The sequence below is a fragment of the Monodelphis domestica genome, chromosome 4 (assembly GCF_027887165.1).
Source record: "Monodelphis domestica isolate mMonDom1 chromosome 4, mMonDom1.pri, whole genome shotgun sequence".
In the NCBI taxonomy this organism is placed as follows: Eukaryota; Metazoa; Chordata; class Mammalia; order Didelphimorphia; family Didelphidae; genus Monodelphis; species Monodelphis domestica.
Genome location: NC_077230.1, coordinates 438,661,918 through 438,686,416, shown reverse-complemented (window position 1 = coordinate 438,686,416; position 24,499 = coordinate 438,661,918). Strand labels below are relative to the sequence as shown.

The 24,499-nt window shown below is 43.1% G+C and overlaps 1 protein-coding gene and 1 long non-coding RNA gene across 6 annotated transcripts in view; both read right to left on the bottom strand.

The window, feature by feature from the left end:
* Positions 1-1,303: 1,303 nt before the first annotated feature.
* On the bottom strand, positions 1,304-2,863 carry LOC103098782 (uncharacterized). The gene is made up of 2 exons (XR_008918220.1): positions 2,569-2,863; positions 1,304-2,007 (listed from the first exon to the last, which is right to left on the bottom strand). It is a non-coding gene; the product is annotated as an uncharacterized LOC103098782 (long non-coding RNA).
* An 11,834-nt stretch (positions 2,864-14,697) lies between these two features.
* Positions 14,698-24,499, bottom strand: part of LOC103095138 (uncharacterized) — a 38,442-nt gene continuing 28,640 nt past the window's right edge. For 4 of the 5 annotated variants that reach the window (XM_056825781.1, XM_056825783.1, XM_056825782.1 and 1 more), the window contains 3 exons: positions 23,049-24,499; positions 22,155-22,255; positions 14,698-20,687 (listed from right to left, as the gene is read on the bottom strand). The exon at positions 23,049-24,499 is cut by the window's right edge. In XM_056825781.1, coding sequence (XP_056681759.1) covers positions 18,140-19,108 — 969 coding nt within the window. In that variant the 5' untranslated portion in view covers positions 19,109-20,687; positions 22,155-22,255; positions 23,049-24,499 and the 3' untranslated portion in view covers positions 14,698-18,139. The other variant, XM_056825784.1, reaches the window with a different exon arrangement.

Below are 24,499 nucleotides of genomic sequence, written 5' to 3'. Positions count from 1 at the left end.
ACCTTCCTCCTTGCCTCTCTCCTGGATGCGAGGATATCAGCTTCCTTCTGGTTCCGTGAATAAGTGACTCCATGTCTTGGCTGGCATTCATCAAACTGTTTTCTGGGTTCTTTTGCTTTGTTCAAGTCCACCCTAAACCCCTCCTCTACAAAATGCTTTTCCAGGTGCCCCACTTCATTCTGATGACATCTTTCTTGATTCTCTCAATGTATCCTTCATATATCCTGTTTGCAGAGAGTTCCTCTTACATGGTCTCCTCCAGTAGACTGGGAGCTCCTTGATGGCAGGGATTGCCCTTCTCCCTTTTTTTGGTACCCCTATTGCTAAGTATACAGTAGGTGCTTAATACATGTTTGCTGACTCCATCTCCCAGTGGTGTGTTTGTCAGTGTTTAACTGGCTCTCCATAAAAAAATGCACAGAAGACATGTTTCTTTGTCTTGCTTTCAGCTGTGAAAGAGGGTGAAGGCTCTCCCTCTTGGGAAAGATTTTGGGAAGAAGCTGGCATGATCCACCAAAGGAGTCTCATGCAAGTGGCAGGTTTGAGTCACAGGTTATCAATGCCCATTTCCCATATCAACTGGCTTCCTCCATTTCTAGAGCCATCCAAAGACACCTTCTGTTCCTATCAAGCTCTGCACCAGGCAGAGCAGTTCTAGAACATCATGTTCAGGTCTGGGTGAGGACCACAAATGAGGGAGGAGTCATCATTCAGGGAGTGTCTGGAGGAAAGAAAACAGAATGGAGGAGGGTCTTGGCTTCCTGCCCTGTGAGAGCTGGACAAGGAAATAGGGATGTTGTCTGTGAAGGGGATGAGCCTCTGTGGTAACACAGTAGGTGTCCTCTAATACTGGGAAGGCCAGACTCGGGAGAGGGATGGGATGATTCTGCCTCCTTTCAGCAGGCACACACTGTGATCATGGGTGGAACTGACAAAGGGCAGATTTTGGCTTGGCCTGAGAAGTAATCATCCCAGGGCACAGCAGAAGGCAGGGTGTGCAGCTTGTATGGGAAAAGGCAATGGTTCCTGGAAAGGTGGGCTTTCTGAGCCAGAGAGGGGGGATCAGGTGAGCCTCTACCTGCACCTAACTCTTCCCCACCTTCCCCACAACCCAGCAACCAGCATATACAGCCCGCTGGATGGTCTGGACTATGTGTTTTCCACCCAGTCCTTGGCACTGTGTTTAATCACCTGCTTCCTTGTGGGTGGCACTCATGGCCCATCGTTTGGCTGAAAGAACCCCAGGATGCTCTTCCCCACCATGAAACCACTCACAGACAAATCTTAGGACTCTGAAACAACATCCAATAGGTCAGAGAAGAAACTTTATTCAAGGTTAGTCACCAAATAGGCCAGCAGGTGGCAGGCATGACAGAATGTAGGCTGGGAAGATGCTCCAGTTGAGGAATTTCTTCCATTTTGGATTCTGTCTTCCTCATGATGCTGTCCATGGGAAACTGAGACTTGTTTTCCAGGGAGGACAGCAGAGGGGATGGATGGGGGTGGACTGAACACAGGATGGATGGTGGTGCTTCTTGTATTCTTCTCTATGAGAGGCTGGGGGAAGAGAATTCAGTGGTGGCCCACAAGTCTAAGATGGCTTGTTTGGCCAACTTACCTCCAGACATGCTTCTAGGTCTTGTAGTTGGGTCAGGTTATGGCCCCTGTGAAGGATGGAGAACTTGCAGATCTGGCAGATTTCCTGCTTGTCTTCTTCACAGAGGAGGGTGAAGGGTTCATCATGCCTGAAGCACTATCTCTCTGAGACAGATTGAGGCTCTTCCAGGCTTGGTTTCAACACCTTGACCAGGTTTGCCATATTCTGTATCCTCCAGTCGGTCTTGATGTGGACAGTTTGGGATTCTTGGGGAAGGCAGGACTGACATAAGGTGTGGCCGCTAAATAAGGTTACAGGTTTATCGTAATAACTTTTGCAGACTGGACAGGTGAGGAGGTTCTGCAGACTGATGAGGAGACTATCATAGAGTCCAAGAATACTCCTGTCTCCTGCAGGGAAAGAAATCACAACATTGATGGGCACAGCAGACATTTTTCCATCTATAGTCCAAATGATTCTCTAGTTTTTACTCCAGTGTCCATGGAGGAGCCCTGGGATGGAGGGAGGGAGGGACTCTCTAGCTCTATTGTCCACAGTTGCAAATTCAAAGTTGGGGAGGCCTGACTTATGGTCCCAGCTAGTACAGGAGAGCTAGGATTCCCACAGGCAGAAGAGTTGCCAAGCTAAAAGATTTAAACCAGAAAGAGACCTTCTGGTATTAAGCGAGCCCATCCCATCATTATCAGGATGGGGGAACTGGAATGTAGTCCACAGAGAAGACTTCCTGAGGTCATTCATCTGCTAGTGTTAGAGAGAGACTTGTACTCAGGCCTAAGCCCCCCCTTTCAAGGTTTGTCAAGCCCATTCCATATAAACAGGTGAAGCATCAAGTGTGTGTTGGCTTAGATGGGATCCGTAACCTCAGGATACCCTCAGCCTCAATGGGTGCCTAAAACTGGGCCCCACAGAAAGGTCTCAATGTAAAGGAAACTCTCTCTTGCAGTGCTTACGTTCACTGGGCTCCTCCATGCTCCTTCCTTCCCCAGCTTCTCCTCTGTGCTGCTGCTGCCGACTCCCAGTTCTGAGAGTGCCACTGAGGAGCTGCTATTTATGGTAGCTTCAGAGAGGTGTGAACTCTGAGAAATCACACATCCCCCAACTCTCAGGCTGGGATTCTCCATATACCCATGGACTCTGCCTATTTGGACTCCTCCAAACAAGATGCTCCTCCCACTAGTTTAAGCTCCTTACTGCTTAACTCACCTGCAAGCTGTTCATTCAGGCCTTGATTGAAATCACCTCCTTCAGCCTCTTCTCACCTCTCACTGGAGAGCTGTAGGGTGGGAGACCAACTCCACATAATCCTTTCCTTGAGAGAGAGCAGGGCTGGGCATCTGTATTCTCTCCACCCAAGTCTACAGAACAAGGTGGCCCCGTTCAGGATACCCCTGCACTGTACCCTGACTTTCTTGCTTTTTTGTGTATTGTTTCTCTCCATTAGCTTGTGAACCCCTTTAGGGCAGGAGGTATCTCTTTGTGTTCATTATCTCTCCAGCAGTTAACATAGTGGCTGGTATCTCACAGGTGCTCAAGAAATGTTTCTTGGGTTGAGTTAGATTGGATAATGTCTTTAAAAAAAAGATAAGTTGATGTTTTGTACCTGAGGGAAGTTTGTATCCCAAGGTATGGAGGTTTGGACTTTTGGTATGGAGAGGGGGAAAAGGAGGAGAACCCCCTTCCACAAGGTGGGGGACAAGGGGACACAGCAGATGTAACAGGTTGGCTCAGAGAGGAGAGGGCATTTGAAGATTTTCCCCCTTCTGCCTTCCCTCCTTAGCTAAATCTGCTCTCCCCAGTTGGCTCTTGTCCCTCTTATCCCCCCTCCACTACTCAAGACCTAAAGGTCTCCCCTTGATCCTCTCACTCACACTCAGCTTGGGGAACAGATAACTTTTAATGTTAACTCAATCAGGTAATACAAAAATAAATAACAAGCAAGGAAGAATGGGAAAAGGAAAGTGGGGAAAGGGGGTCCCCATCTCTAAACCCTTTCCCCTCCCTCCTCAAGTTTGGGGGGAACTCAGGCTTGGCAGCCTGAGCCCCATGACAGAAAGTCAGGTTGACTCACCCCTGGGCAACAGGAGCTGAGGTCAAGTCTGCTCAGGTTTCTCCTCAGAAAGTCTCTTCAATTGGCAAGTATTGGGGGGGAAGATTTCCAGTCACCACCAGGAAAAATGGGTAACCCTCAGTTTCACCTCTCCCGACTGAGGGTCTCGCTGCTCTCCTCTCCAGAGATTTTCCCCCTCAGGATTCTACTCTTAGGTCCCCTCCCCTATCAATATGATCAAGTTTACACACTCTTCAGCCTGGTACTTTTTCGTTAGTTCCAGCCTCTGTCACAAATCCTCCATTTTCTTTTGTTCTCGTGGTGCCACCCTGGCCCATGCCAGTTACTTATCTTCTATATCTAATCTAATCTACCTATGCTACTTATTGTTCCCATCTAACCTCCCCCTCCCCAAATAATAAATCTTATCCTAATCTGTCTATTTGCTAATCTAAGTTCCTATCTTATGCTAAGACTGAGTTGTGGGAAGAGGATTAGGATTATGTACCAACAAAGTTTTACAATATAACAATTTCTTAATACAAAAAGTCATTCCCATTACAATCAATATAAAATTTAAATCTTAAGAAAAATTGAACTATCCTATGCCTTATATAATGCTAATTCCAATGTAACAATTCATAACATTTATAGGTATATATATTAACTTGTATCTAATGCAATCTGATTTATTCTGTCCCTGTGTTACCTCTCTAGTTACAGTATTCCCTTTTCCACCCTAAACTACTCGGTCCCTGTCTATTAACAGTTAGTATTTTAACTTTCCTTTCTATCTATAATACTGTATTAGATCATTATTGTGTTACATATATACATGTCTGTTATTTGTATACATTTACATATGTCACCTATTATTTCAATACATATATACCTGTATATCTTCTGGTACTAGAGATCACAATATACAATTTATGGGTTGTCCTTATTTACGGCACAGCCCCTAATGTCAGTGTGAAATGTGTTTGTGTTCTAGATATGTTGTGGTGGATGCATATTTATTCCAATGTGCATGTGAATGTACTTCCCTATATGTGAAGTTAATGTGATCGGTGATTAATCTTGCATGACCCATTTTCCTGAGATTCATTCCCCCTAATGTCTTTGATTCAAAGTTCTTTCCAGTTGTCCATGTGTCTTCCTTCCTTTGGTGTTGCTTGACGTAGTCACAGGTCCGGGGTGCCTTCTCCTTTACAGGATACATACTTGCCTGTTGTCTCACCTTGAAAGATGATCTCTGGTATCTGGATCGTACGTATGTGTAAGATTAACATGTGTGTGCATGTAAGAGTGAATATGTTGATGCATGTGACTGAAACTTTATACAGGATGTTTGTGCCATCCTCATGTGTGCAAGTGAGATTTCTTTTTTTTAATGTAATGAATATAGGTATCTTGCTTAATGTGTGATTTTAAGGTGACTATTCTATTCCTATGTGGTTGGTTGTAGAGGTTAATAATATTTTAGTCCAAGCTTGAGATTGAAATTCGTATATAGGTTTAATAATTCTAAGGGATTCTAAATCCACCCAAATAAATTCCCAGGTTCCACAAGAAACTGCTCCTCCTGTGTTTCACAGGCTACACTGATCCTCCCTGATCTAACTAACCCAAATTTATACTATCTGTCTTGGGCATTATTCTATTTTGGTTTTATAGCATTCCAAGCATATTCACATCTAAGAAATATAAATGATTGTATGGTTACTATGTCCTCAGACACAAGGTTATACCGCTGATATCTGTGGGCGGACACTCTTGACCTAGCCATGCTGCCCTTGTTCAAGGCAGACTCATTAACATTTGGTGCAGAGTGGAATTCCTTTGTAAAAGTGCAGGTTGAAGTCTACACGCCCAAAAGGTGTCACCCTCACCTTCCCATCCAATCTGAATTATCTATGCTTTGTTATGTGGTCATTGATCCTGGCTATGCCCAATAAAGCCTGGGGTAAAGATGTGATTCTCTCTCTCTGCTTCCAGCAATCTTAAAACTTCACTACTGTCTCTTTACTAAAACCTCTCTTGGCCACATGCATTCTATCTCGGAATCCTTACTTCCACGTGTCTGCAAACTATCACATTTTCCTCTAATTCTTCTACTAGGGAAAATGTCATAGGGATCACGCCTGCCCTATCAATTGCTTTGACTTGTCCGTGTGTCTCATTTTTCACCCATATTCTCAGACTCCTCGCTTCTTCTCGAGTCCTAACCCTCAAAGGAAAAATCCCTTTTTGTAACCACCACTAACAGGTTACAGGTTTCACTGTCTCTGTTTAGAATCTCTATTTCTTCTTGTGCAATTTTGTTGGATTCGTGGGCTCTATGTTTATATATCAAGGGTTGCTCTTGGGGCATCTGTGTTTGAACAGATTCTTGGGCTTCTATTAAGTTGTCTTCTGGCATGTTATCATAGGCATAGTGATGTTTAACATGAGATGCTTGAAGCCGAGAATGCTTTCCTACTACTTTGATCAATGTAGGAGTGGTGAGAGCTACATTGTATGGACCAATACATCTAGGTTCTGTGGGTTTGTCTTTGGCAAAATTTTTTACATATACTTTGTCTCCTGGTCTTATGTTATGTAATGAAAAATCTAGTGGCACCTTTTGCACTAGTAGTCCCAGCCTTCTCAGTTCTTCCAGCCTATTTTGTATCTGTGTCAGATAGGTGTACAACTGGTATTCCCTTCCAAGCATGGAAAGATAAGATGGTTTAGCAGTCCTTCCTATTCATACTGACTGTACAATATCTCATATGGGGAAATACATAAGTCTACTCTGGGTTTCATCCTCACATAGAACAGTGCAAGTGGAAGAACTTCTGTCCATTTAAGATGAATTTGAGCACAGAGTTTAGCTATTGTGGTTTTTAACTCCTTATTCATTATTTCCACCTGTCCTGAACTTTCTGGTCTATATGCATTATGGAAATTACCCTTTATTCCCAGAGACTTATGCACTTGTTGTAAAATGCTAGATGTAAAGTGATTTCCCCTGTCTGAGTCTATGGCATCTGGAATGCCGTATCTAGGAACTATTTCTTTAATCAGTATTTTCACTACCATGCTAGTGTATTTTTCTTTGATGGATATACTTCTGTCCATTGAGTGAGTCTGTCCACTATGACTAAAATATATTTATATCCTAGGTCCCCAGGCATGTTAATAAATTCGATCTGTAGACACTGAAAAGGCATATAAGCTAGGGGTTGTCCTCCCAATGCCTTGCATTTGAAATGACCTTGATTAAACTGTCACATGTCTGACACACTCTTATAGCAGTTGTTGATATCCCTGGAGCTTCCCAAAACCAGCAGACCTCATCCAGCATGGATTGCACTCCATAATGACCTCTGGAGTGAATCACACTGCATAGATGTTGGTACAGTCTTTTGGGCAAGATGGGCTTTCCTCCTTGTGATAACCAGATTCCTTTGACTAATCTGGCTCCTAGATGTTCTTGCCATGACTGAATCTCCTCTTGGCAGGATGCTTGTTTGAGATTGTGCTTATCTACCAGAGAGAAATTCAGAACATGGATAGGACCAAATCTGGCTACGAATCTTGCTGTCATATCTGCCCTGTGATTTCCTAGAGATACTTCGTCCTTGCCAGAAGATTGAGCCTTGCAATGGATCACTGCCACTTCCTTTGGCAAGTTCACTGCTTCTAATAGTTGGTTTATGAGGTTCTCATATGTTATCCTTTTTTCCAGATGTTGTGACAAATCCCCTATTCTTCCAAGTTTGTCCTGTGGCAAATAAAATTCCAAAGGCATAAGCTGAATCCATGTATATATTCACCCTTTTGCCTTTGGATTGCACCAGCACTTCTATGAGGGCTCTGAGCTCAGCTCCTTTAGCACTGACATGACTCGGTAATGACACATGCCAGAGGGTCCTGTCCCCCATCACAACTGCAGCCCTTGTGATTCTTTTGCCTTTGAAAACATATGAAGAACCATCCAAACATATCTGAAGGTTCAGATCATTGAGTGGTGTGTCCTTCAGATCTTCTCTGGTTCTATGTACTATTTCTACAGTCTGAATGCAATCATGTATGGGCTTTTCTCCCAATGGTAGGTCGGGGATTAATATGATTGGATTCAATGGTGCACATCTATGTAAAAATAGATTGTCATTTGCCAGCAAAATTATTTCGTACTGAGATAGCCTTGCAGATGTAAATGCATGCCTACTCCGGGATTTTAGCAATTTTTCTAGCTGGTATGCAGAGTAAACATGAAGCTTGCATCCCAGCACTAAGTCATTAACTTTTTTAACCATGAGGGCAGCAGCAGAAATGCTGCGCAAACAATGAATGCACCAAGCCTTTTGGCACCGGGTCCAAAATTACACTATAATATGCAACAGGTCTCAAAGTCAATCCTAGATATTGGGCTAGCATTCCAGAAGCTATACCCTTAGCCTCATGGACATATAGATGAAAATCTTGGTTATAATTTGGAATGCCAAGGGCTGGAGCTGTTAGGATAGCTTGTTTTAAAGTGGACAGGGCATGTAGATGTTCTTTTGTGAGCTTCAATGGCTCCTCAACCTCATCTTTCATCAGATCTGTGAGACACTTGGAAATATGTGAATATCCTGAGATATAATGATGTGAGAACCCAGTAGTGCCCAGGAATGCCCTAAGTCATCTTTTTGTACATGGAATACCTAGTTTCTGTATATCCACTATTCTTTTACTGGATATTTTCCTGGTGCCCTTTTTACAGTATAAAACCTAGGTACTCAACTTTTGGGAGAACCCATTGCAACTTTGTTTTTGAGAGCTTATGTCCTCTTTTGTACAATTCAATTAACAACCTTTTTGAGTCTTTTAGGCATGTTTTTGCATCAGGGGATGCCAGAAGCAGATCATCCACATAATGCACTAGCTTGCTGTGTTTGAATTTTATATTTTCTAGGTCTCTTTTCAGCAACTGGCAGAAAATCAATGCACTCTTACAACAGCCCTGCACTAAACGAGTCCAGCAAAGCTTATTTTTCTTCCACGAGAATGCAAATATATTTTGACTATTGGGATGGAGACGAACTGTAAAATATGCATTGCTTAAGTCAAATATGGTATACCATAATGTGTTGCTAGGAATCTCAGAAATAATGTCATTGGGAGATGGTGTGATGGTATGGGTTTTCTTTATTATATTATTGATTGCTCTGAGATCCTGCACAAATCACCAATTTACTGTACCATCGGAATTTAGCTTGCTCTTTTTAATAGCTAGTATTGGGCTTTTATATTCTGACACTGTGTGCCTCAATATGCCCTGCTACAGAAAGCTGTTGATAAAAGGTGTTATGCATTCTTCAGCTTCTTTGCTGAGCTTATACTGAGGGATGTTGGAAGGTATACAGACTTCTATCTTTACTGGTTGTACCGATTTAATCATTCCCACATCATTCTTATGTGCTGCCCATACACCCTAAGGAATGTTTGTAGGAATGTCATAAAGGGAGGTAATAGCCTGCTGCTGATCAGTGGTCTCATCAAGATGCCCCAAAAATAATAGAGGATAATGTTTCAGGGATTGTTTTGGTAAATGGAGGTAAATGTTCCCTGATTGCTCACATTGTAAAGTTGCCCCAATTTTACAAAGAAAATCACATCCCAAAAGGTTGTCTGGACACCCTGGTATTAGAAGGAATGTATGATCAATGGACATTGGACCTAACGTTACCATCTTAGATTTCAATTGCGGGACTTGTTCTATCTGTCCCATAGAACCTGCCAATGAAACCATACCCTCTGTCGTGGAGGCCCCTGGGAATTACTTTAATACAGATTTGGCTGCCCCTGTATCAATGAGAGTCTTGTAATTTGGATGTCCCACTTTGATCCATATATAGGGTTCCTGTATCTCTGTCTCATATTGCAAACCAGCTATTGTGTTCATTTCAGTTTGAGAACTGCTTGGATGAGGTTTCACTAACAAAGACTCTTCTGTTCCCACTCCCTTACATTGTTTTGCAGTCTCTGGTTCAGGGAATAGAAAATCATTGGAAGTTTGGTATTGATCTTTGCTTAACCCATCCCCAGGACTGGTATCTTTGAGTGTTGTATGATGTCGTGGATAAAAGTCTTTGGCTTTGGGACTTAAGTTCTCCCCTCATTTTCCTTTCTTTCCTCTCTTAGATGTATAAATGTATCAACTCCAAAGTTTCCAGGGACATCTACGGAGTCGCAATAGGAGACAGTTTAGAACTGTCAGAGGACAGCTTAGAACTGTCAGAGGACAGCTTAGAGCTGTCAGAGAACAGCTGGGGAGTCACAAGAAAGCAAGACTGAAACATTATCAAAGAGGGATAATGAACGTTTATTGCAAGCAGCACACCAGATTTCAAGCTCTTCTCGAGAGGCACAATCTATCCTCCCCAGAGTGTGAACAGGGCAGTGAACCCGTTCCCAGGAGATCTGGGAACTGTTCATGCAGCCTTGAAGGGAGATGACTACGTTTTGGCGGACTCAGCAGGAATGGAAGGCCACAAACACCTGGGAAGAGGAACTCTATTCCATGAGGTCATGGAAGGTTCTCTGCAATTCCCCCTTTTTATTTATGCCATCCAATTCCCTTTGGTACAGGGTCCAATTGATAGTTTTTTGCAATACAGCAAAACTAGTCATTAAATCTTTTAGTAAACAAGGCAAGCATAAGCAAATAAACGAGATCATAAGTGCACCAACTACATGAAGAGAAATATCATGAAATAAGAAGGTAAACAATCCCTTTTTTGTTTCAATCCAATTATACAAAGGATCTGCAATATGCTGTGGTACAAGGTTCTCCTATAAGGATGAATCAGTATTCTGAATTAATATACCCAAATCATGAATATCTTTGGTGATGTTTTCATGGTCCCATAATCCCTGTAATTGTAATTTAATTTTTTCCAAAGTTTTTGCATCATTATTTACTGTTATGGGTAGCAAGCAAAATGCAGTATATCTACAATCACATTTCATGCATGTTATCAATGACAAATATTCTACTTCACTCATTAGATCAATCATATTTTTCTGCAACATCATCATACTTTTGTAAAAATGTATATCATTTTCTTTTTGTCTTTCTAATGCTGAGGTTATATTAGCATAAGCCCATAAAAATCCTGAGTAAGCATCCACAGTGACGTGGATATATTGACGTCGTCCAGAGGACCGTTCATGGGTCACATCCATTTGCCACATCTCTGTACTAGTTAAGCCTCTGGGAGTCACAGCAATGTGCACTGGGGGTGGTTTGGAACACAATTAGGACACTTTTTAACAACACTCCTGGCTTGATCCTTTGTTCATTGGAACGTTTTGCGTAAAGCAGGACTATTTTGGTGAAATGTATGATGGGATTCCTCAGCTAAATGCATATCAGTTAGATAACACGGAGCAATCACAGCTTGGTCTATGATAGCATTTCCTTTAAAAACAGGTCCAGGCAGATTGGCACGACGGCGCACATGCAGGACATCCCCTGGACGTGTCCTGTGTCGTAGGACAGTTTGGAATTCACAGAATAACGTTTGTACGTTGCTTTGAGTGGATCTGATGACAGCTTGTTCTCTACCCTGCAAAGGCTGAAAACCATGTTTAGAGTCCATTAGGAGGTGGAAAGACTCCTGAAGTAACCAAAAGGCTGGTAAATATTGTGTTGGGTAGAAGAAAAGGAGGGTAAAAATGACAGGGGAGCTGCCGTCCCGTATACGCCTGCCTTGTAACGAGCATTTGCATCAACGTAAACGTTGGGTCCTGATACCGGACGATCTCTTAGAACACGAGGAAAAACAACAGGATGTGGTGACAAAAAGGAAATAAGCCTTGTGGAGTGCAGGCGGTCAAGGCAATGGGGCACACTAGCAGTAAAGACCATTCGTCACGACTTTGTAAGTATTTCTGTGGTATTTCTTTAGCCATGGGTTCCCGGATGTCCTGAGGATGCCGTCCTAAACCCGAGACCACTGTTCTCTGCCTTTCCATATAACTGAGCCAGAAGACAGCCATAACTCTGTAAAGCCTTTCCCGTTTTGCTTTTTAGACGTAACCATTCAAGGCACTTTTGCTAACATTGGAGTTGCACAAATAGTCACTTCCACGCGAATTGAGGCTGATAGCAGTTAAGTAGAGCCTGATTCATTTTGTCCCAGTATTAGTATTAGTAACTACATGATCCTTATTAGTCTGTCCCATCACGTCCCCAGTCTCCTCATTGGTTACCTTCCCCGTGCCTTGTTTTCTCTGCATGTAATCCTGGCATATCTCACTTATAATAGGGATCTGACCAAACAATGACTCTAATCTGTTATCAATGACTAGAGCACGTACAGTTTTCTTTTGGAAGGTCAGGTTGGCACCAGCTTTGATATTCTTTAAGATGTTAGTCACTACCAAGAACACATCATAGACTTGGGGTGTGATTTGCCAGAGGTAATTTATAGATAATTCATTGGCAAATGTGTCCATCCCATAGTCATATTGGTGAATGTCCCCAGCACATTCTCTATCATCCCTGCCACTGTATTAGACATGATACAGTAGCCCCAATAAATGGCAATTATTCCCACCCCAGAAGACCACAGTATTACTTGTAACATGTGTCCCATTAGATCTTTTCTAGGCTTTAACTGCCAGGAGTTAACAGTTATAAAATGGTTGTTGTCCCCACAAGCTTTGCTTCTAGCTAGATGGTGCAGTTCCCCTTTTAAATACACTCCCTCAGCTTTGTAACTCACCAGAGTGGCCGTTAGTAACAGACTTGTTTCCCCCCCACCAGGAATCAAGATGTTTTTGATCCTGTGTGGAAACGGCCAGGCAGAGTCAGTGACAAAGGCTGCTCCAGCCTCGGGAATTGTAATTGACAACAACTTCACAATTGACAGGCTATGTCTGTTGGTGACAGTTAGTCAATAGAGTTTTTTTTCTTTAATAAATGGGGTTCTTTTAAATCTGGGGTGCCAACTATATTTAAAAAAGAGGGAAGTTTTTGTACCCCAAAGGATGTTTGGAATTTGGGTAAGGAGGGGGGAAAGAGAGGAGAACCCCCTTCCACAAAGCAGGGTACAAGGGGAGACAGCAGATGGAACAGGTTGCCTCAGAGAGAGGAGAGGGGGTTTGAAGATTTTCTCCCTTCTGCCTTCCCTCCTTAGCTAAATCTGCTCTCCCCAGTTGGCTCTTGTCCCTCTTGTCCCCCCTCCACTACTGGAGACCAAAAGGTCTCCCCTTGATCCGTTCACTCACACTCAGCTTGGGGAACAGATAACTTTTAATGTTAACTCAATCAGGTAAAGAAAAGAAATAACAGGCAGGGAAGAAAGGGAAAAGGAGAGTAGGGAGAAGGAGGTCCCCGTCTCTAGCTAAACCCTTTCCCCTCCCTCCTTGAGTCTGGGGGAAACTCAGGCCTTGGCAGCCTGAGCCCCCTGAGAGAAAGTCAGGTTGACTCACCCCCGAGCAACAGGAGCTGAGGTAAAGTGTGCTCAGGTTTTCTCTTCAGAAAGTCTCTTCAATTGGGAAGTGTTGGGGGAAAGATTTCCAGTCACCAGCAGGAAAAGTGAGTAACCCTCAGGAGAAAGTCTTAATCCCCCTCTCCCGACTGAGGGCCTCACTGCTCTCTCAGCCAGTCTTCTCTTCCTTTGGATCTCCACTCCTGGGGTCCCTCCCCCATCAAGGTGATCCATTTCACATACTCTTCAGCTTGGCACGTTTTCTCTAGTGCCAGCCTCTGTCACAATCCCCCAACATAATATAGTTACCCTATTTGTCCCTTTCAATTATATCCATTTTCCCCATCTCTGCCAGAAATCATGACTACTACCTGCCTTTTGTGGATCAGCTGAGAAATAGAATATTCTGCTCCAATGCTCTCACCCAGAAGGTCCTTCTTGAAGATCACTCCTTGCTCTGGGGTATCATTGTTGAGCTGGCTGCAAACACTGGGAACACTGGAGTTCTCTCCCAACCTTTTGAATCTCACATGGCTAGAGATTCCCATTCCTTTACCTAATATGAAAAAAAACAAATTTAGAGGCCTAGAACATTCAATCCCTTTGACAAAACCAATGTTCTCAGAAGAGAAGGCTCCCAAGGGCTTTCTTCTTAGGCTTGGTTCTTTGATCAGATACAGTGAGTGAAGGAATCACTGAGATCTCCAAACAATGTATCTCAGGAAAAGCTTTTTGAAGTTATTTGAAGATGTCTCCAATTCTGACTCCAAATAATTGAAAAAGAGCTCTTGTGGTGAGCCAAATCAGATCCATTTACACAGTGGCTTTGCATGTTCAAGTCTCTCCAAGGCACTTCCATTCTGTGGCATCACAAGTCTCCCAGAAGCACTCTACGTCCTCTCCATTTCAATGGATGCCATCCAAGGAACTCTGAACATGTGCCAGGCTCCCATTACATTTTCATCATATTAAAGACAATGTTTCATTGATCTAACACTATTTCTCATAAATGTTTGTGGTTTAACCCATTCTTTGCTTTCCTTTTTGTCACTTAGTTGAGGATATGAGAGTATAGAACAGCTCTAGGAGCCACACTGGAAAGAATGACCCTCCCTAGTTCAGGACATCCCAGTCTTTTTGCTAATGACTACAGAGCTTTCTCTAAGGGCACAATCATAAATCATTCATATGTTTCAAAACTATACCTTCAAAACTAAAATGTTTATTTATCTGGTCATTTAAACCGACCTCATGAGACCCCTGTCATAAAATGTTACAAAATTAGTATTACACCACACTACCAAGAAAACCAGTTTATCAGTGTTTCTCATCCTTGTGGGTTCTGTAACTGTCAGCACAAGGTCAGAAGTGAGAAATGTTAGTAGTTCTCCTGGTTCTAAACCTACAGGAGGTGGGGGTGGGGTGACAAGGAGCTCTGTCTTTAATTCTTCACCCATAAAAATATGGAGTTTCATACTCCAAGTGAGGATGGTCATAGACTGAAACAGTAGTCCGACAGCACTTAGCTCCCAACTACTGTTTCTCTTGTAGGCCCCCTCACACCTTTGATATTTTGAGGCATTAGACTGATCTGTATGAAATTCTATTTTATTACTTTTGAATTTTTATTCTATTCTATTTGCTTAATTTTTTAGCATTTTGAATGAAGCTGTCATCATGAGTATATTACCAATTCAGTGGACATTGACACATTTGTGACTATTCTTCAAATCCAGTCCCTCTACTAGTTCCAAGTTTTAAATGCCTTCAATGTGCCAGGAAATAAATACCCTAAATGCTTTTAAAATGTGATCTCATTTGATTCATTCTGGAGAGTCTTTTGAAATTATACAAATAAAGTGATTAAAACGTTCATACCCTTTAATTCAGAGATTCCATAGTTTGGTACCTACACCAAGTAGGGCACTCATGAAAAGAAAAAGGTCCCAAATGCACCATAAGAGTATTCAGATTTTTCATGCTAACATTGTGCTGTAAATATAAATAAAAGAATCACCAACAATTGAAACTGGATGCTGAGAAATACTGAAGAACAAACTTGGTCCCAAAGGAAAGACTTGAGAAGACTAACTTCCCCAATACCCAACCCCTAGACAAAGACCAGGATCCATATTGGGTGTGTGTCTGTGTGTACACATGCACATACCTGTGTTAATCAGTTTGGGGGAATGTGTTTCCTCCTCTTCTTTCTCTTTTACTTTGAAATAAAATTCAATGTGTTATATTTAAATTTAATATCTACAAGTTCTTATCTTCCATAAAGTTTATTAATAATCACGTGAGATAGAAAAGGTTGATAAGCATAGATTTAAAGTCTTTTCCCTACTCTAACTTTGACCACATGTAGCCCATCTTTTAGGACTCTCCATCCATCCCTCACTTGCCTGCTTAAGGGAGTAGTCAGTGCTAAAAGACCCAGGGGGGCTCCACCCACCCTCTTTCATTTACATTCACAGATGCAGAGCTGGCATGTGAAAAATGTTGGTGAACTGGTGGCAATCCAGGAGGGGTAGAGGATGAAATTCCCTCTACACAAATGTTATAAGGGATGGCTCTCAGGGAAGAAGAGGAACATAGAAGGATATAAAAGTGAATATGACAGGATTAAAATCTATTTTTAAGGAGAATTCTAAGGCATATATATAACCTCAACAATATGGTGTGAAGATGGTTGGAAAGAGTCCAGGAAGTCTGGGATCAAATTACACTGGTCTCTGGTGGCCATCACTTTCTTGGTACAGGGGAGCTCTCAAAACTTCCCACTGGCATCTTTGCTTGGATCTGTATGGACGAATCAATACTGGTGCATGTACAAAATCGCTCACCAGGTCTTTTTCTATCTGTCCGTTCAGTTCTCCCTAAAGAGTTTTGCTAGTGTAATTCTTGCCTCTCAGCTTCAAAGTCTTTTCAATCATATATGCATGAATGGGAGGACTTGATGATAATGCTGAGTCCCTGACCGCCACTGCTTGAAGGCCATGCATATTGCATCTCACCTCTCCCCCGTAAGGGGGTTGGGAGGGTGTCTGGCATCTGGTCATTGGCTCCAATCCTCCCCCTGGTGATGTGCCCGCAAGTGCAAGGGTTGGGAACCTGCACCCAAGTTGCATTTAGCCACAAATGGTCAGATTAGCTTTAGTAACTCCCAAATTTCAGACTTCCTTGCCCAGCACATGGAAGGCATCATTCTCCTCCTTCCCTCTCCATCCCATCTCATTCTCTGGACAGAGAAAAGAGATTCAGTCTATTGTTTGGCTCTCTTGGAGTTTGGTCCTCAAATCCTTTATCTTCTCTAGGATTGCCTGATGCACAGCTTGGCTGAAGCATCCTGCCTGTAATCCTGCCTCCAAGATTACCATGGCTCAAACTTCCAGTCCAGTGGGGGGTGGGGCAATCAGCTAAAACGGAGGCCAAATGACACAGAACAGAAACAAACTGTTCCTCCAAGTCCATGCCTCAGATCCGGGTAAGAGAGAGAAATGGGCAAGTTTCCCCCTGTTGGTTCAGATTGAACAATTGACCAGAATTGTGGATGAACACTGATCTTGCCTCTCTGGATAGAACAGGAAAGTGAGCAAATGTCCAGCTCAGGACTCAGCCAGTTCCAGCCCCAAAGCCAATTGAAGGAGGTGACTCCAGCTGATACGGTAAGGTACATGGGAAGGCAAGGTGACTCCATGTTACAATACCTGGGAATGCCCCAAGGCCCTCTTGCCATAAGGAGTGGCTTACCAAAAGGAGCTTCATTCTTAACAAAACCACTAAAGTCCAGAAAAACGATTCCAGTTCCCAGTTTGTGGGCATGGTCAGTCCCCACGTGCTGCTACATTCCCTCAACCAATGATTATACATTGTTGAGCTACAATGGGACATGCACTTGTCACTCAGTAGTCATTTGCTAAGCACCTACTATGTGCCAGGCACTAGGTTACACCCTGGGGATACAAAGTTAGACAAAAGGCAGTCTCCATTCTCAAGGAGCTCAGTCTAATGAAAGAGGCAGCATGAAGAGAAAAACAACAGACAAACAAACTAAGGGAAGAATCATTGGGAGATCATCTATTACCGAGAGAAGGTAGATACACGCGTGAAGGGGAAGAGAAGAGGCTGCTCCACTGGAAGGCAGGGCTTTAGTTAGGACTGGAAGAACTCCAGCGACCACTCTAGGGGCACATTGCCCAGCCTTTGGAATCTCATGAGGTCCACAGGTCAGGGGTGGAAATTCAAGGCTCCCACCTGGAATCTCTTTTTCACCCAGGGTTAAAACGGACAAGTCTCTGTGAAAGAAAGGGAGGACTGGGGTGGGAACACAAGAGGGATTTCTTTTGATTTGGGAGTGATTTAGAAGGAAACTTTTTAAACTTCATGGAGGCAGGGAATGCTGCCCTGAACCTTTAAAATGGAATAATTGTCCACTCTGAGCACTGAATTGTAAAGCACAGTGCACCCTGACCAAAAGTCCGAGTAAGGCAGGTCAGCAAAGCAGACCCCAGAATAAGGGCACCCTGCTCACCCCCCTTTGTGACTTCTTTCCCCAATTTTTCCCCACTAGTGGACTTCTTATGATTATTATTCTCTCCCCAATACAGGAGAAATTACATGAGAGCAAATACTTATAGGATCAACAAATATATACCCTACTTTTAAACCCCCTAAGTTATTACCCCCAAAAGATTGCAATTACAGAATAAAAGCCCAAAGACTACTGCCCTTGACCTCTCCTTTCTCAAGCACAAGATACGCTCCAAATTCCTACAACATAATGAATCTTGTCCCACAGTTACCACACTAGAACAGCGTCACTAGGCATCTCAAAGTAACACAAGAAAAACAGAACTTGTAAATCCAGGAAAACCACCAAACTGGTCCACTTTAAGTCCTCACACCTAGATATGAAGATGTTTTGTTGTTCATTTCCCAAGCAATTCTGATGGAGAGTGAAAGCTGACCAAAAGCACAATGATCCTCTCAGCAGGTCAAGGGCTACAACCTACAAATGGCTTTATTCCCATTAATCATATAGACTTCCTCTATTGAAGGAGGAATGTCAAGTTCTTCAATGGTGTGGTTTTGGGGGACCTGGTCAAGGGCTCTTTGGTCGACTGAAGAGGGTCGGTTGAGAAGCTGACTGAAGTGTTCTTTCCACATGTTGCTGATGCCTTTTTTATCTTTTATGAGAGTGTCACCGTCAGAGGATAGCAAGGGAGTGGTGGTGGGTTTTAATGGCCCATAGACAGTCTTGAGGGCATTGAAAAGTTGTTTGTAGTTTTTCGTATCAGCAAAGCGCTGGATTTCTTCTGCCTTTTTTCCCCACCATTGGTCTTGCATCTTCCTGATCTTATACTGCGCCGTGGCTTGGAGAGACTTGAATCTGTCCTTTTTAGGAGCAGAGTTTGGGTTATTTTGCCACTCCATAAAGGCTTTGTTCTTTTTGCTCAACAAGTCTTCAATAGCAGTGTTGTTCTCATCGAACCAGTCCTGGGGGTTGTGTTGTTTGGGGCCTAGGACTGCCTTTGATGTTTCCTTCACTGTGTCTCTGAACTGGTTCCATTTCTCGGTTGAGCTTCTAGTGAGTGGTCCCTTGGCAGACAGCTTGTTGTCCAGGCAGGACTGGAATGTTTGCAAATAAGATGGATCTCTAAGACGACTCACGCTGTAAAATGTGCAAACTGTCTGGGCGCGTTTTGGATGGTGAGGTGCCATGCGCATTTGTAGAGTTGCTCTAACCAATCGGTGGTCTGTCCAGCATTCGGCTCCTCTCATGGCTCTGGTGATCAGTACATCCTGGATGTCTTGCCGGCTTACAATGATGTAGTCAATGAGATGCCACTGTTTTGATCGTGGGTGCATACACGTTCTTTTATATTTGTTCGCCATTCTGAACACATTGTTCATGATAGTGAGTTCGAACTCTGCGCATTTGCTGAGTAGCAGTAGGCTGTTGTTGTTCATTTTGCCCACACCGTGTTTGCCGAGCACTCCTTTCCATCTTTCATGGTCCTGGCCAACGAGGGCGTTGAAGTCTCCCAGTAGTATCAGCTTGTCATTTGTGGGCACTGAGTGCAGGACGGCACTCAGGTCAGAGTAGAACTGCTCGATGGTCTCCTCTGTGCTGGTCAGTGTTGGGGCATATGAGCTGATGATTATAGCATACCAGTCTTTGCAGAGAGGTAAACGGACACATAGAATAAAGACATAGAATCTCAGAGTTAAAAAAGACCTCAATGGCCATCTTGTTCTGGTCACAGCCCCCAAATACTCATTTCTACCACAGACTACATGAGTGGTCTCTGTGCCTCTGACAAAGACCTCCACTGATGGGGACGAGGCAGGCCAAGGCAACCTCTGAGGCAGCAGGTTCAGCTTCCATTGACTACCATTTCAGAATCTGGAACTGAAAGGAGCCCAGAGATGAGCTGATCCCATGGCTCTCATTCTTTCAGAGCACAAGGGATCTTTTTTGAGCTACAGTCTAATGAGAGAAGATAGCAAGCCAACAATTAATTGGCAAACAAGATCTAGATAGGATAAATAGGATCCAATCAAAAGAGAGTAGACCCAAAGGGTTTTAAGAAGAATGTATGCCCTTTGATCCAGCAATACCACTACTGAGTTTGTATCCCAAAGAGATGTATATTGAATGGAAAAAGTTCTGTTTGTGCAAAAATATTTATAGCTGTGATTTTTATGGTGGCAAAAAATGGAAAATAATAGGGTGTCCATCGATTAGAGAATGGGTGAACAAATTGAGCTATCTGATGGTGATGGAATGAATGCTATTGTGCTATAAGGAATGATGAACTGGAGGATTTCTATGTGAACTGGAATGACCTCCATGAACTGATACAGAGTGAAGTAAGCAGAGCCAGGAGAACATTGTACACAGAAAGTGATACATTGTGGGGTGATCAAATGTAATCTACTTAGCTGCTAGTGTGTTATGGTAGGATTTGGGGTAAGGAAAACACAAGAGGAAAAAAACATATAAAAATCGAGTTTATTGTTTTGGAAGGGAAAGGATTAATAAGGATTTAGGGATTTGCTTACGCTTATTCTTATTTAAAACTAACTAAACTATTCTAACTAGGTTGCTAAACTAAAAACTTAACCAAATACCCAAATCTCACAGCCAGGGAGGGTCCAAAAACAGTTCGAGCCAGGATCTGTTGTTGTTCGATGTCCAAGCAAGTCCTGATGTCCAAGTAAGACTGATACTGCCAGCAGCTTGATGCAGGAACTCCTTCCTCAGTTCGGACACAAGGAAATCCTCTTCATGCCTTCCTCTCAACTTCCTCGGGAGACCAGAAGAAAGTCACTTGGGCCAAATGGAATCTGCCCAGATCCTGAAGCTCAGGCTCCCATGTGACCCTTGGACAAATGCCACAATCATGCCTAGGTTTGCATTTTTCAGTTTTTGCACAGTTTTGCAAATTGCAAAGCTTTTCGTCCTTTATCAGAAGTAGCAATGCACTGACCCAAGTCAATTCTGAGGGATTTCTGAAAAAGATGCTCTCCACATCCAGAGGAAGAACTGTGGGAGCAGAAATGCAAAAGCAAAATATATGATTTATCACTTGTTCTTGTGGGTATAGGATTTGGGGTTTTGGTTTTAAAAGATGGCTCTATTGCAAAATGCATAATATGGAAATGGGTGGGGACTGATAACACAGGTACAACCCAGTGGAATTGCTTGTCAGCTCTGGGAGGGGGGAGGGAAGAGGGGAGGGAGACAACCAGGATCAAGTAACCACAGGAAAATATTTAAAATAAACGAATCAACCTTTTGTTAGAGAGGGCAGGCACTAAAAACCCAAGAGATTAGGGAAAGGCTTATTATAGAAGGTTAGACTTTAGTTGGGACTTGAAGGAAGCCAGAGGAGCCAAGAGGTGGAGATGAGGAGGGAGACCATTCCAGGGCACAGGCAAGCAGTCCGGAGAGAGAAGATAGAGAGCCTGGGTGGGGAGGGGACCTGTATTTTTTACATTTTATATGCTCTTACTCTGAACTCAAACACCACATAAAAGGAGCCCTTCCATATCCTTCAGGGAACAGAAGAGGGTCAGCCGTGAAATTGGGAATCTCTTGGGCCCGGACTCTGGGTTGCCTGTTAAATGCACTCGGTTTCTGCTGTACCCATCACAGATGTGCTGCTCATCTCCGATTCCTTCTGGCCTTCCTTCCATTCTCTCCTGTATCTGTGGGTTTGGCTCATTTTTCTTAATTATGAATTCAACGAATTATCTGAAAAACTCCTGTGCAGAGAAGAGCAGGAAGAGGGGAGGATGCTGGAAACAGGGAGCCTCCCTTACCCACATCTTGGCTTTTCCCCAAACTATACTAAAAATTCAATATGCAGCAAGTATTTGTTAGACCTGCGTTATCAGGCAGGTATCGTAATGGCCAGTGCTGGGGACACCAAGAGAGCCCCGGAACAGCCCCTGCCCTCAAGGAGCTCACAATCCAGAAGGGAGAGAGCCCAGGAAAGTCTATTGAAAATGCATGACTAGTCAATACTGGGAACTTGGGAAGGAAGGAATGTTGGCAGCTGCAGGAGGAGGGATGAGGTCCGAGGGGGAAGCTGGGCTGAGCTTTAGAGGAAATAAAGGGCTGATCCTAAGCAGCAGAGATGGAGAGGGAGAGTGTGGAGGGCACCAGGGACTGCGAATGCAAACACAGGAGATCGAATGGCACGAGGCATTAGTCAAGCACCTACTGAGTAACTGGCACTGTACTAAGCACTGGGGATACTGAGGAAGTCAATTGAGAGAGTCTCCCATTCTGGAGATAAAAAGCAAACAACTTGGCACAAAAAAAGGCATAAAACTGGAAAAATGGGAACTCATGACTTCCTATGGAAGGTGGAATTTTAGCTGAGATTTAAAGGAGCCAAGGAAGCCAAGAGAAGGAAAGGAGGAGGGAGAGCATCCCAGGAAGATGGCCAACTTCACTCTCCAGTCTGTGAAGGCTGAGGATGCTGGGAACTAAAGCTGTACTTACTCAGTGAGAGAGCCAACAACAGAGCCCAGTCAAACCGTGGAACTGGAGGTGGAAGGTAAGAGGAGACACTTTGAAACACACCCAGTGGTCAAGATGGCAACCTAGAAGGAGCAGAAGGTCAGACCTCTGAAAACCCTTCCTTACCAATCACAAACTGAAAGCTCCCAGGGGACTGAAAATCAAACTCAACAACAAGACAGAACCCAGGAATCCTCCTCCTGGACTTAATTCAAAAGGTACACCTCTCGAAAAGCTAGAATCCAAGAACACTCAGGTTTAAGGGGAATACAGAAGGAAGGTCCCAGGACCCATCGGTCCTCCCAACTAGAGCACTGAGACTACAGGAGCAGTGGGAACTTCTGGGTGGGTAAAGATGCTGGTCTGGAGGGTGTACCTTGTGGGCAGGGCTGTGCCAAGTTCAGAGAGTCCAACACAGACAGCGGAGAAGGAGCTAGAGAGGGAGCATAGACTTGGCAGCCTGGCCAGAGCTGTGGAGATCCTCCATATTTGCACTAGCCTTCCAGGAGGTTTTGGACTCAGAGCACACCCAGCCCAACTAAGCTGAACTTAATCCCATCAAAAGTCCCCAGAACTCAGGGAAGCCCAGGCTCCACACCCATCCTCATTGACTGTTGGACTTTAATCCAATCAAAAGCCTCCAGAGGACAGGGAAGCTCAAAACCCCAACAACTCTCCCTACTACACTACAACAAGACTACATGGAGAGATCTACTGTTAAAGCTCCAAGAGGGGAGACTGACAGAAGCCCCCAAAACAAAAATTAAAAAATGATAGGATAAAGAGCACAGACAAATACGGGGAGGAAAGAAGGGGTGAATTTGAACAAACAACAGAAACAGAAGAAAGAAACTACAATAGACAGCTACTACTCACCAAATGGAACAGAGGGGGAGAGATCAGCAAACAATAAACCAGAAATTCCAGCGAATTGGATACAGGCTGTGGAAGAACTCAAAACACAATTAAGAGAGGCTGAAGACAATTGGGAAAAGAACTTAAAAATTAAGATTAGTCATCTGGAAACAGCGGCACTTGAAATAAAATGAGAAAATAATGTCTTGAAAGCCAAAATCAACCAGTTGGAAAGTGAGGCAAAGGAGAGAAAGATGAAGCAAAGAAGATGAAAGATGAGACAAAGGAGATGAAAGATGAGGTAAAGAGGATGAAAGATGACCTTCAAAGAAAATCAGACCAGAAGGAAAAGGATGACCAAAAAGCCAGAGATGAAATTCAGTCTTTAAAAACCAGAATACAACAACTGGAATTAAGTGACCTCACAAGGCAGCAGGACACTATAAAACAAAACAAAAAGAATGAAAAAATTGAGCAAAATATGAAGCATCTCATTCACAAAACAGATGATTTAGAAAATCTTTCAAGAAGAGACACTTTAAGAATCATTGGTCTACCATGACAAAAGAAAAAGCCTGGACATGATACTACAGGAAATTATTCAGGAAAACTGCCCCAATATCCTAGAACAAGAGGGAAAACTGGAGATTGAAAGAATCCACAGATCACCTCCTGTATTTAATTCCCAACTGATAACACCAGGAATGTTATAGCCAAATTCAAAAATGATCAGACCAAAGTAAAGATATTACAAGCTGCCAAGAAGAAGTCATTCAGATACCACGGAACCACAGTGAGGATAAAGCAGGATCTGGCTGCATCCACACTGAAGGAAAGAAAGGCATGGAATATGATATTCTGGAAAGCAAGGGAACTAGGTCTACAACCAAGAATCAACTACCCAGTGAAACTGACTATATTCTTACAGGGGAAAGTGTGGTCATTCAACACAATTAAAGAACTCCAAGCATTCATAAAGAAAAAACCAGACCTGAACAGAAAATTTGATGTCCAAGCACAGAAATCAAGAGAATCATCAAAAGGTAATTTAAAAAGAGGGGGAAAAGAAAAACAAAACAAAACAAGAACAAAAAAACTTTTTTGAGAGACTCAATAAGTTAAAATAATATGTATCCCTATAAGAAAAGAGGTCATTGGTAACTCTTAAAAACTGTTGCTATCATCTGGGCAGCTAGAAGAATTACACTTAGAGGGAACAGTGACAAACTGTATAGGATGAAAGGACAAGACATAAATAGGTATATAGATACATGCATACAAAATACATATACATGTGTGTGTGTGTATATATATATATACATATATATACAACTAGAGCTTTAAAAAGAGGTTAATACTAAAAGAAATGGTAAAAGAAACAAATGGGGGTAAATTTATATGTCACAAAGAAGCTCATGGTGGAAGGGAGGAGAACATTAATATACTGGAAGTGTAACGAGGTTGAAGATAGG